Source organism: Catharus ustulatus, chromosome 2 (assembly GCF_009819885.2).
Source record: "Catharus ustulatus isolate bCatUst1 chromosome 2, bCatUst1.pri.v2, whole genome shotgun sequence".
Taxonomy (NCBI): domain Eukaryota; kingdom Metazoa; phylum Chordata; class Aves; order Passeriformes; family Turdidae; genus Catharus; species Catharus ustulatus.
This window is the reverse complement of record NC_046222.1, coordinates 3958024-3974720: the sequence shown is the minus strand read 5'-3', so window position 1 is coordinate 3974720 and position 16697 is coordinate 3958024. Positions and strand designations below refer to the sequence as shown.

At 39.0% G+C, this 16697-nt stretch overlaps 1 protein-coding gene across 3 annotated transcripts in view; it reads right to left on the bottom strand.

The window, feature by feature from the left end:
- CRYBG3 (crystallin beta-gamma domain containing 3) overlaps nt 1–16697 on the bottom strand; it is a 79053-nt gene that overhangs the window by 18947 nt on the left and 43409 nt on the right. For 2 of the 3 annotated variants that reach the window (XM_033051657.1, XM_033051658.2), the window contains exons 7-14: nt 16250–16397; nt 10752–10891; nt 9381–9495; nt 8302–8337; nt 7512–7645; nt 5709–5835; nt 1768–1910; nt 83–209 (exon numbers count right to left, since the gene is read on the bottom strand). In XM_033051657.1, the coding sequence (XP_032907548.1) occupies nt 83–209; nt 1768–1910; nt 5709–5835; nt 7512–7645; nt 8302–8337; nt 9381–9495; nt 10752–10891; nt 16250–16397 (970 nt within the window). Of the gene's footprint in view, nt 1–82; nt 210–1767; nt 1911–3411; nt 4573–5708; nt 5836–7511; nt 7646–8301; nt 8338–9380; nt 9496–10751; nt 10892–16249; nt 16398–16697 lie in introns of those variants that run through there. The other variant, XM_033051659.1, reaches the window with a different exon arrangement.

Here is a 16697-nt window from a genome sequence, read left to right as displayed (position 1 = left end):
CTCCTGTTTAATTATTATGGTAAGGTCTGAACCCCAAAGTTCTCATTTCTTTTAAGGTTTTCCCTTAAATTCTGTAACTCACCAATTTAACAGGTCGAATCGACATGATGGTTTTACTAGATCCTCCCCAGTCAAGGAAGCATTTGTATTTTCCTTTCTCCAATACATACTGCTCTCCACAGAAATATTTCTGCTGATATGCCACCCACCTGGAGAATGACACAAAAATTAAAATGAAAACATTGCATTTTTCTGGGTAGTTTGATGACAATAACAGCAACTCAAGCACAACAGAATGTCCACCTGGCAGACAGTGCAACATGAAACTTGATGAGAGGCACAAAACTGTCACACACTTGATTTTCTGCTTCTCTCCACTTTGACAAACACAAGATTTTGGTGTCTGCCTTCCCATCAAATTCATTGTGAGATAATGCCCTGCTCAGAAATTCAGAAGAAAGACATTTAATTGATAACTTTTTGAATCTCTCTTAATTGAATGCTTGGCATCCCCCAGACAAGGCTTTCTTACAGCTTTTCCAGTGGGATTTAGGAAAAATGGTGCAAGAAGAAACAGAAGTAACTGAGGAAGGTTTGATGAGATTAAGCAAAGCCTACAATAACTGGCAGTTCAAGCTTCTCCCACCCTGCAATTTAAGAAGAATGAAACCCCCAACTAGAGGGTTCTATCCCTGCACAGTGACAGAAGCAGATGGGGGTTGGTTAGAAAGACACCTGCAGATCCTCCACCTTTGGTGGTGCATTCCTCTCTTACTCACCCAGCAGTGGGACTGTTCTGTTAGGGACATAACAGGGCATGTCCTTACCCATTTTACTTTATCACCCACTGACAAATCTGTTTGCTATTAATTTATCCAATTTTTTTTAACCTCCTGGTGCTCTCTGTTACCACAGCCCCTTCAAGTTCCAGAAACTCACTGCCTCTAGTGTAAGAAAAGTGTTTTTTCCTTCCCACATCAAATCTGCTTTTAAAGCATTATCCAGTTCTGTAAAGCATCTCCCTCAACTGTTGTCATGCAAGATTCTGTGAACTGCATTAATCTTGCCTTACCACCTTCAGGATTTTGCAGCTCTCATTTGTATCCCTCCTCTCCAAACTGAGTCTCAGCCTTTCATTCTTGCATCTAATCCTCATGAGACACTAATCACCAATCCCTACATAAGCAGTTCAGGTCCCTCACTTCACAGTTCCTGATCCCCATCACCATTAGGGTAGCTATGACAATATTAATACTGCATTTTGAAAATTACTATTAAACGTCTGAAACCCACATGATACCACAGTGCTCTTTTCCCTTGAATGTCTTTTATGTTTTAGCTTTTATAGTTCTATAAAAATTATTTTAATTTTCAGTGCCAGCAGTCTGACTTTATTACCAATATAGCACATCTCATCCTTTCTGGAGAGGTTCTACCTGTCCCAGAAGTTATACTAGTTCTTAATATATCTAAAATATCTTTTCAGTATTACTGCCATGGAACTATGTGACTCCTCTGGGGGGACATCACAAATTTTTTCTATGAACAAGAACGCTCAGATCCAAACCAAGGCGTAGGCATGACAGCTACAGAAAACTGAAATTATTTTTTCCCTTCCATTCCCCAAGGACATTTAAAGAAACACTTTTCTCCTCCAAATATTTACCACATGTACCATGTGGAATATAGTCTGTCAAAAGATGCACCCAAATGTGCACAGAAAGGTTTAACAGTTCCCCCCATTTTTTTTTATTTGAGTAGACTTACACTCCACTTTTCACAAGAATCGACCTTGTCTCAGGGCCAAATCCAACCTGCTCCAAATCAGGGATTTCTTCATTGATGATGTCAAATGCTTTCCCATCTTCATCATCAGACTGGAAAAGTGCCACTGAAGACTCTATGAAATCCTAAGAGGAAGTACAGGAGTTAGAAAACTGTCACAGCTCAATGACTCTTCACAACATAAAACATCTTGGGGAAGATTTGTAGCCAGGAAGAGAGCATTTTATAGAGCTGACAAGGGACTTGGCTCCCTGGTGTGCATCTTTATGGGGTATTTTGGCAGTTCTGGAATAACTGGAAGCCTGGCAATCAGATATGGCCTTCAGGGGTTTGCACTGAAGAGAGGAAGAGCCTGCTGCCCCTGTGCACCATCCTTTCCTCCCTGAGGATGGCTCAGAGTGCAAAGATGCCTGTGTGGATAGGAAAAGAGCTAAGAAGAGTTCAGCACTGATCTTCCAAAAGCCTCACAAATAACTACTCCAAACTATAGGTTTTTTATTAAAGTTCTCCTTCCTCATCCCTTCCCAACAACATGGCAATAATTATGGAGAGGAAAAGCCTGGGCAAGATCACCTTTCCAGCACAAGGGGTTTGTACTTTTTGGATACATCCACTACAGCTATAAATAAATCCTGCTTAACACTGTCACATTCTCTCTTACATAGCTGTGTGACACTGCTTTGTGCTTTCAGCCAGCTTAGTTTCTTGGCCAGATTACTTGCACAGCTTCAGATTATTTTGAATTTCAAATCTTCAGTTTTTTAACTACTTAGCAATTTTAAGCACACAATTTAGTTGCTGCTTGGAAAAGAGAAACAACAATCCATTCACTTTACTCCTGTAATTTTTAACAGAAAGCACAACTCAATTTCAATGTTTCTCAATCACTCACCAGTGTTATAAATTAAAAACTAAGTAAGACTTGCTAACAAGAAACAAGCAAATAATGTTGTTGACAGAGACTCACAAACATATGAGGACTCCACCATGGATATTGTTACTTTAAACACTGAGAAAAAAAAAAATCAAAAACCACTTAGAAATTAAGGCCAAACCAAGCATGCATGCAGATTAATTTGGCCAGGTGAACCTGATCAAACAGGCTCTTTGGACACCCTGTCTTTCTACAGGATCCAATCACAATGAATAATGAAAACCAAATTTAAAATGAGCACTTGATGTGGTTCAACTTCTCTGCACTGTTCACAGGACAGTAAAAGGTGATGGAACAAATTCTGTACTAAAACTGTTTTTCTTACTGTGTTGACCACTTCCTTCCTTCATTTATTTAAACTGTTAAACTGTTGCAAGTATTTTAGGTATACACTAGAAATTAAAGTGCCAGGTCTGGAAAAATCATCATGAACAACTGCAGCTTCAGACTACTTTTTAGGCAAAAAAGAAAAAAAAAAGAAAAAAAAAACCAGGAAAGAACAACCAGTGCAGTATTAGTGCAAATGAAAACCAGCTACTCTTAACACGCCTAAAACAAAAGCCTTTGTAATAGTACCCATAAAGTCATTTAGATCAAATCTACACATAATTTCCTTAACTAAGTTTAAAATAATGAAATGTATCCACACTTGTAATTAAATTTAAAACCTCTTTCAAATTCAGCCATTATTCTTTCCTGCCTGAACTTCCACTACAACTTCTCTTACATCAAGCGACAGGAAAAATACTTTTCAAGAAAAGACTTTCAGATCAAGGCAGAAATGCTGGAAACATAAGTGGGAAAGCTCTGAAGGCACCATACTCAGAAACTTTGCTCTTTCACTGAGCTATGGGCAAACCCAGCTTGAAAGGCATTTGACTCTGCAGAAAAGAAGCAAATGTCACTGTCCCCCAAAGCAGTGCACAGTCCAGACTGCTGCCTGCCCTGAGGAACAGGCTCTGCATTTGACTCAGGTGTGCTCAACACAGATGCTGACAGGGAGCTGGCAGCAGCTGGAAAAAACAATTCCATAAGATCTTTTTATCTCTGCTTGCCAAACACCCCCTGAGCCCCCCACTGGCCCTTGTGGCTGTTCACTGCAGGAATACTTGAGCCAGCCAAAAGCTGAGAGCCCTTGCCGAGTGCCCACACGTGTGCACATCTTCACCAGTGGCTGGGGAGGGGGGATGTGCAACAAGATCCCTGTGGATTCTGAGCCCATTGCAACCTTCACCTTGCTTCCCCTGACAGAATTGCTGAGCTCAGGCAGAAGAGCCAGGACATTTGCTGTGCAGTGAGGGGCCTCAAGCACACAGCGTTTGGATTTTTGCCCGGGTCCCCTTGAAACTGAACGTTTGGTACTGAAATATTTTTAAAATCCTGACCTTAAGTATGGTACACAAAGTCACAAATGGAGCATATAGCCAGCCTGAGCACTGCCCTGGCTGCTGCACATCCACAGGGAGGCAATCTGCTGGTCAAGCCAAACAACACAATGCCAGGGCCATTACTCATCTCATTGGCAAGCAGCTGGTTGCCTTCAGTTATGCAAGACATTGGGGGGAATTACTCCTTTTCACTTCTATTATCAATAGGTAAATATTTATACATATTTATAAGCAAGTGCAATGATAAATGTTGATATATGACTGTGAATGATACATGTTTTTAAAATGTTAATGATTTGAGCCTTCTGACTGTTCTAGGTGCAAGTTCAATTAAATACATGATGGAATTGTCATGGAAGGTCATTCTTGCTACTCACATGCATGATTTTAACTTGTATTTATGTCCTTTGCCAAGAGGAAAATCTAAAAAGATCAATTTAAGTTGCTCAAGTATCCTACATACAGCTGGAAAAGAGAGGAAAACTAAGATTATTCAGTAATTAAATAGGATTCTGCACATTCAAGATGAGAATCTGAAGAAATTTCCTACCTAGTTTTTTCTCAGAAACCTAAAAATAAATTAGAGAAGGATATTTTTCTTGAATTCAATTCATTCTCCTATCTTTATTTTGATAGATGCTGATTGTAAATACAGCTTTGGCTAGGTGCCTGTCATGAAAAACAAACCTACAAATTGTGAATTCAAGTAGTGTGTCCTTCTTGAGCTCACATTAACTTTTTATTCAAAACAAAGAAAAGACTGTTGAGACAGTGAATTTGTTTTAAATGCCTATCTTCGATTTCCACAAAACTCCTGGCTGAGGAATATCACCTCTCCTCAGATAAGATGAGTATACAAAACTGAGTAATATCAGAGTGAACAATCTTAGTCTCAGAAGAACTTACTCTTTGCAGCTGTATTTAATGCTCACAGAGTTGCCATTATACTAAAAAAACCTTCAAACCCTTACACAAACAAACAAAAAACCCAAACCAAAACAAAGGAAATGATAAAGAAGTTCTAATCCCATTTCCCTATTGCTAAAAAGTCTAACACTGCTTCCAATAGTGGACTCTTATAAATAGTTTTTATTATTATTTCATCCTTGTCTCCACTAAACACATTTTAGTAGCAGGGATTTTTTTACCATGATTATTTCTGCTGCCAAAATTTTCTGGCAGAAAAATCACAGACAGAGGGTAATGCTGTTTTAAGGCTTGCAACAGCTGCTGCATTGAAAAGCTATTTTTGTTTTAATCAAGAACTACTCTCTACACTCAGGCATGTTACACTTTTAAGAAAATTCTGTTTGAGAGATTCAAATAGCTCGAGATGCAGGACTGAGGTACTTGGAAAATCTGGCAGGTGGACAAGGAATTCTGCATGATACAATTTTTGTATGAACTCCACCAAGCAGGTTTAGAACCTGCTTCTTTCTTAGTGCAGTCTAGATTTCAGCCAGTAGGAAAAGAATGAGGATGAACACGGGCAAAAGATGGAATGGCCAAACCCAAGGCAGCTGTGCCATGCACAAAGAAGAACCTTGCTCTTTATGGACAGAGCTGTGCATGATTTGTATGAAATCCGTGTGAGTACTTACAGCCTGAAGGAAGCGGAAGGACAGCAGGGCACTGTCAGGTCCCCCCCAGGAGCATCTGTCCTCATAATCTCCCTCCTCCAGCAAGAACTGATGGCCTTTGTAGCGTTCCTTATCATAGGCAACCCATCTGTGGCAGCCCCACAACAGAAAAAAAAAGAGAAGTCAGCAGAGGCAAAACAACTGCACACACGATTTTCTCTAACAAATAAAACACTAAAATGAGTATCACAAACCCAACCAATGAACAAAGCAATGCTTGTCTGGAATCACAACAGGCACCCATGAAGTGCTCTTTGTGGATGAAAATCCTGCCATGTGATTCTTTACCCAACAATAGTTGATTTATGTAATGCTTCTCCGTGTAGCTCCTCTCAGCCAGCCACATTCCCAACAGCAATATTTGGTACCACAGAGCCCAGGATGCAGCTAGATGCCAAAACTTTCAGTGACAGAAAAATAAGCAGTGGGTCCCTTCAGTGTGCTAATAAATGATGAGACCCTTGCTGGAGCTGGTGACAAAATTAACAGATTTCAGCAGAACAAGATTTCTCCTGCTTATATATATCTTTTGCTTTAATCTAAAAATGTATACATACAAACAGACAAGCAAATTGAAGACATAAACCATATTGTATGGAACATGTTTTAACAGCAAATAAACAGAAATTTTCAAAGTGTTTTGAATAAATATATAAGGCTCAGATAAAAGAAGGTGTTTCCATATCAACTTCAAACCTCAAACGGATGTCAATTCAAAAAAGTGCTTCCCCCTCCTTTTTTCTTGCGAGCATTTCTTTCATTAAACCTCCCTTGTAAATATTAGAACTGCTGTACAAATTCAGTTGGAATTGAAATTTGGCAGGCAGGGATAGCTTTACTTTTAGCACCATTTGGTTTACATTAATTCAGCTGTTTAGGTTACCACAGCACTAAAAATAAAAGCTGCCACAACACACAGAACAATGATTTTTAATAATCTGAGGCTTCCCAGATAGTGAACACACAATGCACTTATGAATAGATTATTTGAGTATTAACAATTAAGTTTGTTTTGAATTTAGTGCTCATAAAACTCTGACAACAGCCTTAAAGGATGTGTGTTATTCCATCTTTATGCTGAAGTGGAAAATCCCTTAGAAAACAAAAGCAAGATTCTCTGAAAACTGTTTAATTGCTGAAGTCTTTGGCAGAAGTGACCACCCTGCCTGCTCTCAGACAGTCCTGTCCTGTTGGGAGAGGGTGGAAGAGCAACATGAGGGGTTGGTGGCTGATGCTGAGTTTACCTCAGAGCATCCACCTGTGACATAGTCCTCTGTGTGTGATACAGGGAGGGCAACACAGAATCCATCCTGTGCCTCAATTAATGAAAATAACAGCACATTCCCAATGGCAGACAACATGCAACAGCTGGCAGAGAAAAACCACTGAGACAATAAAACAGTTGGTAGTTTTCAGAGGTATTAAAGTGTCAAAGAGAAGACCGACCACACCTACCCTAAATAATTTCAGCAAATTGAGTAGTGACTATCAGAAGTATAAAGCAATACAAATTAAAGCTCTATGTGAAAAAAAATGGCCTAATTTATTGGCATTCAAATGGCAAACACTGACTTCACACCTTTCACACATTTGGCTTGGCAGGCTGATAATTGAAGAGCTGATAATAAAAGAAATACACACTCCCTTCTTTTCAAAACATTTCACCTGTGGAAGACTCCAATCATCCCTTAGTTAGCACTTCTAAGCATTTAGTTATGCTTCTCTATTTTAAAATAAATAAATATAAAAGTGAAATATACTCACACTCCACCAATTACACGTAGAGATCCAATTTCTTGAAACTCCTCTTCACTACCAAACAGAGCTGGGACAGAAGTGATGTTTTCTGAAAACTCCTTGGACCATCCTCCAAAGTGGCTTTTCTCATATATTATTATCTAGAAAACATGGTGTTGAGCTTAATCCTTCAAAAGCAGACAAGAAAGCTCTCCCTGTACTTTGCTGAAGTTATTTCCATGAGTACAGTTAACAGTCCCTTCATGTTCCTCATCTGCTGAATCACACAGATTAAAATTAAATTAAAATTAAATTAAAAGTTACCTAAAGTGTTAATGTTTTTTAAGGAGGAGGAAAAAGAAGCAATAGCTCTGGATCAGCTTTCAGCTCCTCAGATCACAGAAGGATCCTGGTCTCACTCAGAACTCTTGTACTGGAATAGGGGCTAGGATGGAAGGGTCCTGTTCCTGTCCTCTTCCTCCGTTCCCTCTGCTTTTTTTCTTTTTTTTTTAAACTCAGTATGTTAAATGGGAAAATCTCCCCCAATCCCTTTATCATTACAGTGACTACTGTGTCTTGTCAGAAAAACTCATTTTATAGCAAATTCACACTTTCCTAATTTGTGAACAACAAACTACTGGTACTTTTACACCTCATCAAACACAAGTGAACTTGACAGCATTAGGGAGTTTTTCTTCAGCAGCAAGCATTGAATAGTTATCAAAGATCACACACCAAACAAAAGGACAGCAGCTTGCATGAAGATTTCATATTCCCAATGTGCTTTTATTTTATTCTTAATGCCCTCTGTGCTTACCTTGACATTCATTGGCATTTGCACCTTTAGCCCACCCTAAAAACAGATGGGGGAAAACAGTTATTTATATTAAACTTGAAGTTGCACTCTGACATGTGTTTTATAGTACTATCAGAGCATGAAGTCTTTGTAATTATATTCACCACTTTCAGTGCTGGCCATAGATTTCAAAAGGTCAGGCACACTATAAACCTGACCTAAAAACACATCAGAGACTGCAAGCTGCTTAAAAAATATCTCTTCTTAAAAATATTTAGAATTCTAAAGTAAATATTTACTACATGTTTTTAAACTAATTGATATTGACCATTTTTCACAATTACCTTTTATATCTTTTTTGTATGCATTTCAAATTTCTAAAGCACAAATGGTGCAACACTAGAACAGAGAGAAAACAGCAGGAGAGAGAGAAAATAGAGTCTGACATATTCATGTTTATGGTCAAAGAGCAAATACAACAAATGCATCTTCTGTGGAAATGTTAGTGAACGATGCTCTGTGGGTGAATAAGAGACTGACCTCACTTGAGTGACTAAAGAGACAGCTATTAGGTCTTACTCCTTTATGGCTTTTAAGCTGTCTCTCTAGGCCTGCTATGTGCACAATAAAATTTGTGTTGTACCCCTTCCCATCTCTCTCACATGCAGATCCAAGTGTCTGTTTATCAACACAAAAAACAGCTGCAGCTCCCCAGATTTGTGTGCAATCTGTGGTCAGACAAATACTGCTGGTAATAAACTCTGTATCTGGTCTTCCAGCCCCAGCAGACCTTAACTGAAAAAATAGAAAATCAAAACCTGCAGAAAGGCTTTTTGGTTAATTAATTGGTGTTGGATGCAATAAAATGAAGAGCCTTTCTGTCTTATTTGATCTCCTCCCAACAACAGCAGTATATCCCAGGATGATGTTGGGAGGGTGCAGAAGCCCAACAAGTCACAGCAACCAAAGCAAACAAACCATGGAAGATTAACCCAGAATGAACATCAGAGCCCAAGTTGCATTTAGGTGAAAACCTTTGGGGAAGCACCAATTAAAAAAAGGAAGGCACACAATTTATAAGAGAGTTGTGAAGTCCTCACCATTCTTAAAGGACGCAGAGATTTTACATCTGCTGAGGGAATTTCAGGTGGTGAATCACATTCTTCCAAAACCGTCACCTCCCCCTTGTAATTCAAGTCTGAATAAGCAAGCCATCTAGAACAGCAAGGATAAATGACCCAATAAGTTCATTAATTAGATTCCAAATACAAAGCTCTTATTGAAATTATTTTCCTTTTTTTACTCATAAGAGCTAAATAATGTTTTAGACAGCACATAAAAACAAAGCTGTATTTAAATATGCTGGCAACATCACTGCTAGGAAGATCTCAAATATTTTTTCTTAGTCCAAGCTAAATATAAATGAAAGAGAAGAAAATTACCAATTTGTTCACTCACTTAATAAAGCCAGCTTGCTACTCTAGGAGTATACAAAAAAAGTCAGCACTGAAGACAAGACATTTGCATTGAATTTTATAATCTTATGAATTAAAAGCCTTCTTACATCAATCCCATGTCATTTTTTCAGTGGAAGTTATTAAAGTATGATTATTTACAACAGTCCTTTGGAAAGCTATTGTAATTTTGACATGAGGATTAAAAATGCTGGGAGTCCTTCAGACTGTTTTAAATTAAAAAAAACCCTGAATGTAGAAGCTGGACAGGCTTAGGAGACCACACAAAGAATGGAGGAAGAGGCAAGGAGCCATATGGAAAGCAATTTTCTTAAAACTACCAAGTTTTGTCCAAACTAAGACAGGACTCTGTTTTTAACTCCTTCACCACCCCAAGCTTCACAGACATATTGTGAGATTGTGGGAAGGAATGGCTCATGTGGAAAGGCAAGACTTCTGTAATAAAAGAACTAATGTCATTCTGCAATTATTTATGGGAAGAGCCACACAACTCTCAAACTTCAGGAACTGTGAAGTTTTGCTCCAGGGAACAAAAGCCCATTCTGCTCAATACAGGAAGTTCTGGACTTCATATTGCATCACCTCCCTCCAGAATGTCAGGATATGGCTGTAGCTTGAGAAATGCTTGGATGATGTAACACTCGTTTTCTGGTATTCAGCCACAGTGTTATGGTTATAACAGGGTGGGTGACTTGGGAGACAGTATGTATTCTTCAATGAAATAAAAGCTAATTATAGCTGAGTTGCTTCCTCTATTTATAAAGCTGCTCAAATATGGAATTACTGAAGATTTCTGCCAGCAGCTAGGAAAAAATGCCTTCAAACCAGGAGCCCACAGAGCACAATGTTGATGTGTAGGGCTGGGAATATTGAATGGATGTTTACTGATTTCTGGCAAAACCCCCCAATATTGTTCATGTTGCTGACTGAGTTTCATCCCCTGATATTACCCTCCTACTTGCTGGAAAAATGGTGTTAAAAAGGCTCAGTACTCACACTCCTGATCTGACTCTTATATAAGGATTTCTCTCCACATCCAGTTCTTCTAAATTGGCAACTGCACCCTGTATGCAGATGGGAAGTCCCTCTGTACTACCAGCTGCCAGGCAGAACTCCACCTCTGGAATGCCACAGTCCTGTGGAAACAAATCAAAGGGTAATGCTTATCCAAACTTGCTGACTCTGGCCCCAAACATTCCCTTTTTTGCCCCATCTTCTCACCCTTCTTCAGGCTTGATATGATGGAAGGGTTTTATTCTTTTTCAAATGGAGGCTGGAATTTTTAGAAAAGCTAAGGGAGGTAAATTTCCAGCTCTCACTAATTTTCAATGAAGAAATTTATGGCTGTCAGGTACTTGCAAAAAGGCCAGTTTAAATATTCCCCAACCAAAGTTATAGCACCTCACCTCATGACAGTGCCTGCAGTGCTGTCCTTTTGCACGTGGGTTTTTAGTGGGGCTTTCATGGGGTAACATCTCACTTCTTGGTTAGCAAGATTTTTTTATTAGCTACTGAACTGTCAGCACTAAGTGTGGCTATTAGAATGGATGCACTACAGGATATTGTTTCACTTTCACACTGAGATCTGAGGTAACACAGAAATACTGCTTTAGCAACTCTCCCTCCTGCACAGTCACATTTCCTCTGTATTGTACCTTGCAAACAATGCTCACTGTTTTAAGAGCAAAAACTGCAATACCAGCATTTTTATTTCCAGATTAACAAACCCACAAACACTAGCAAAGACTTTCTAGTACAATGCTGCTTTATAGGAAAATGCTAAGGAACTCCGTTCCTCAATTCTAAACGTATTGCTAGACAGATTTAAAAAAACTAAAATCTCCCCATAGTTCTCACACTTGTATGTATCTTATTAAATCACAGCTGAGAAATACTTGAATTCTGTGGGGTTTTTTTCTAAAAATAGCTGATATGTAAGAAGGCTGAAATTCATAAGTCTAACAATAAAGCATGATCCAGAAAATCGGAAGTTGCACCTAGAATTCCACAAATACCGATGCCAGACTCTTAATAGCTTCAGATAAATTCTGAAACAAAGTACCTACAAGACTAGACAAGTAGCAAAATAAAAGTATCTGCCTACGGGCTCAGACAGAATATGAGATGGAGGATGTTTAATTTAAATTCAGTAGGAGGCTTTTGTTTTTGTTTTTCATTTAAGATTGGAAAAAGCCAGTCTGTAAGCTCTTTTCAAGTCTGTTCTCCTGACTCTGAAGCTCATGAGGCAGTCTCCAGCTCAAGAGATGACAAATGTACCAAGGTAGGTAAAGCACAAGCACTTGTAATAAAGTGTCTCCTATTTATCACCATCTCTCTCCAGACAGATTTTGAGAGTAATGAAAAACCTCTACTCACAGTGATTGTGTTTTTGTGTGTGCTCTAGATTGAGTCCACAAATTTCTTTCATAAAGTGCCACACAATAAACTCAAAACCAATTCAAATATTCATTTTTAAAGGTGGTTACATGGTCGAACAAGAAGTACATCATTTTTTAAAGTCACAAGTACGCATTTTGACTTGAATATGGAGTTCAATTTACCTGTACTGATGCACAGACTGCAGAAAATAGTAACATTTATTATTACTGTATGAGATGAACATTATATATTTGCCAATGTACACTCTGTGCCATGCCATTAATTTATACAATTCAAGCATGCAAACTTAGTTTGGAAAATATTGGCCCCAGCATGTTCATATTTGCCTGAACATACTTAACAGCCCTCATTACTTTAGGAGCCTCCTTTAACATTCCCAAAAAAGCCACCATCTTTAGAAACAAAATGAAAACCACACAAATAAGAGAGAAGTCAGCCGGAGAACTAGAACTAGATCTTTCAGTCCAGAGCCCTGTCATCTGCAAGGTGACAAGATTTGGAAATAAGGTACACACATGCACAAATATTATAATGCAAAACTGCCACCCCAGTATTTCAGCCCAGATCCCAAACTGGAAGGTTTCCTCCCTAAACCCAGCCCCAAAACTGCCACTCCACAAGCAGTCCAAACTCATTCATTGTCCTACAGATGCATCAGGCAAAAACAGAATAAAAAGCACAGCAAACAGATTAGGCAGCTGTGCTCATTTCCAGTGATAATACCCACCCAGCAAATGCTTAGGTAGGTCACAGCCTCCAGGCATCCCTCTCTGCCTTCCTTACTCTGTGGCATTCTCCTCCTGCCTCCACACAGTCACTCTGGAATGCCTGTGCTTGCCTCGTGGTCCTTAGGGAGCTGGGATGTTTACAAAGCACATGGAACACTTACAGACACCTCCAAAAGAGTACCATGACCCTCAGCAGAAAGGTGAAAGCTCCTTCTGAAGAGGTTTAACACAGCCCTTAAGCCTTTAGCACTAAATATTCCTCTTCAGTGGCATCTCAGACATTTTTCCAGCCTGATCAAGAGGTCCAGCAAAAGTGACAGATCTAAAGCCTTCAACTCCCTCAAGGTGGTCTTGGTTGTTTAACCTTCTTCTGGATCTAGGATTAGAGCCCTAGCAGCTCCAGCAGGGCTAAATAAACTCAGCACTGTTATGTCATCTCCTTGGACCTGTCAGCTGTAGTGACTGCACAAATCAGCCTGTTTAACTGGGGTGGTTTGGTGTCAACAACAGGACAAAGAATGACTAAAGTCTGGCTTCTTAGGGATGGGAGAAACAAAACAAGGATGAGAGAGGAGCCTATTGAAAACCAGGCCTAATTAGTTCTGATTGCTTTGTAATAACAGTCTAGACACCGTTTTAATTTAGATACATATTTTGTGTTTAGGTTGCTATCTGCTTCTGGAGCTTTTTTTTTTTTAATTGGACCTGTTGGTCCTCCATGCTTTTTTACCCATTCATAATTCTTGCTCCCAGTGCTCCAGCACTGTACCACTCTTGCTACCGCCCACCACCACCAAACTCGGCTACAGAACTCAACAGTGCTGGTAAATAAATACAAAGGAAATAAATTATTACTGTCCTGCAAAAACCAGCCAGCAAATGAGACCATCTGAAGCTGCTGGGTGTCTTCCTATGGAATCTGACAAAGTAGTCCCTGTTTAAATTATTAGTTTCTTTTCACCTGGCAATCCACACAAACAAAAGAAACACACCCTGCATGTAATAGTGTGAACAACCCCATTACAAAGAGCTTTGCTTAAGGAGACTCCACAAGGAATCCAGGTATTCCCTATCTAACCATCTTGCAGACAGTGATTATAAACTGCTGTTTTGGATCCCTTGTCACTTTGCAAAATAGTAGTTCACAAGACTATTCCAGAATGCAGGTGTCAGGAACTCTTCTTGGCTCTCAGTTTTGGGAACATAACATTTAGCACCCTCTTTGGGCTTCCAGAAACAGATAGAAAAATGCCCTACATGTGCAAAAAGGTCAAAATATGTATTTACATTAGGTAAGAGAACAAGAACTGACCTGGCTAAACAGGAGCTGCACTGAACCTGGGTGCACAGGCAGACTTTGCAAGCCTTGGCTCATGCTGCCTAGCCTTAGAGGAAATCAGTCTCCACATCATTTCAGACAGGTCTTCATATTACTGGTTGTGCAATCTGTTTCTTTGGAATCTCCTCCCCACAATTTTCTTGAAATTAAATACACATGGATACACCTAATGCACATCCACAGTCAGCCAGGCCACAAGCTAACCAAAAAGTTAACAGAATCTCTGCTTCTTGGGGAGGCTTGAAGCCAAATCAAGAGCACAAAGCTACTGGCAGACTGCTCTTCAGTCAATATGCTAGTAAAAAAATATTAAATGTACCTCCCACAGTTTCCTTAGGAAAAATCTGTTTTATCTCTTCTTGGCAAACTGTTTTCTTCTCAAATATTTAGCCAATGTCCAAATCTGCTAACTCAAGGCAACGGAGCAGCCATTAAACAAAGACCATAAAATAAAACTACTTGAAAAATTGGAGGACAAACTGGACAACGGGGACACAGAGCCAGCATGGCCAAACTACTCTGGAGAAAAGACACTGACAGCCAATGAAAAAGACAACGGCAGTAAAACACACAAGCTGCCTGAAAAACAATCCACTATTTGTCAAATAAAAACAAAGTCTACATTTTTCACCAAAAAAAATAAGGGGGGACTTTGGGAAACTACCTTCCAAAACCAGTTCCACAGCAGCTAAAAAAACAACCAAAAAAAAGGAGGTATGATTTCATGAGTCAAGGTTTAGAGGACAAAACCTGGTTTAGTGAGGGCACTAAACTCACCAACCATACCTGCTAGAGGTTTAATTTACATGAGTAAAGTGTTGATTACTGAGGTAGTGTACAGTAACAAAGCTTTCCATCTGTGTTCTATATAAATGAACTACAGACTGGAAGAAGAACAAAAGTCGAACCTATTTAGCTATACTACAAAGGTTTTTCTCAGACATGACGAAGTTAAACACAGTATCTTTCCTATCCAAAAGTCTTCTTTCCTACCCAAGACACATCCAGGTTCCCTTGGCTGCTATTGTGGAATACCTTCATTCATTTAGTTGTCTTCCACATTAGTGATCAACATTCATATGAAATGTATGTCAAAGGCTTTTAATTTGTTTGGCCTATATAAATGTTAACTTCATTTTTCTTGCCTTCAGTCAGCCTCTTTTGAATTAATTAACTTGTAAGTTTTTTAAGAGAATGAAAAAGTATTTCTAATTGTTATGACATTCTGCCTCTCTACTGATGACAAAAAGGTTATCAATTTTAAAATGACCTCTATACCAGCAGAGAACAGAGAAACCACTTTACTGAAAACCTTTCACGTTGTGATACAAATGATAATTCACTCTCAGGAAGGGCCACTGCCCTCTGAGAAACTGGAATGTTACACTGAACAACGAGACCACTAAGTCTTCTTAAATCACAAGGTCTGGGAAATATATTCCTCATTCACTGAATAACAATAGATGCATTATATTTACTTTTAGACATTTGATTCTTATCTTTTCAACAAAAAGCCTTCTAAACTGATGGCTGTAGGCAGAGCCACATGCTGTAGGTGTACTAGTGGTCCAAGTAAAAATCCTACAGATGGCACAAAAGCTGTAGAGGGAATGGCAGCAGTTTTTGGGGACTACATTTTACAAACAGGATTGGAAACCCAAATACTCCTGAAGCAGAAGCCATACAGACACAGCAGACAGCTTAAGATAAAACCTTCTTCAAAAATATGAATTGATTCCATTTAATTTCAAATAACTGGACGGGTAAACATTTAAAAGCAGGGGAGCCTGTGTCATGTGAGGGTGGTGGCAAAGAAACATAATCCACCTGCTTATTAACTCAGGAAGAAAGGGAAATTTAGCACAGCAAAAGCCCTGGAATTGATCATCTAGAAAGTGAAAAAACTAGTCACACCAAATTTGAATAAAGTCAGGAACACTACACACACATTGTCCACTGCTAGTAATACACCACTGTGACCAACCAATCCATTATGCATGTGAGAATATTGTGGAGAAAGTCTGTACCTTTGTTACATGTTTGATTGAACCAACTGTGAGGTTTCTTCCATGATGTTTTATGCCTGGGAGATCCCAAAGGTGATCCAGCACAGTTTCTCCTTCTTCTAGTACATGTTTTCGACCCTGGAACTTTGGTTTCTCATAAAAAATCCAACTACAAAAATGATAAAATGAACTGAGTCAGTGCTAGCAGAGCACAACTGATGGAAAGCCCAGGAAAAACTTCTTTTTACCAAGACAAATATCACATCTTTCTTATGTTGTCCCTCAATAGTCACATTCACTTTGGTATTGAAAAGTAAAATACACAGTTCTTCTCCGGACAAAATATTAAATAAAAATACAGCTAAACTACAATGTGAATGAACAGCCTTGTTTTACCAGGGAAAATATATTAACTGTCACATCAAAACATGTCCTGTTCAGGCAGACACTACAAAAGGCATAAAATATA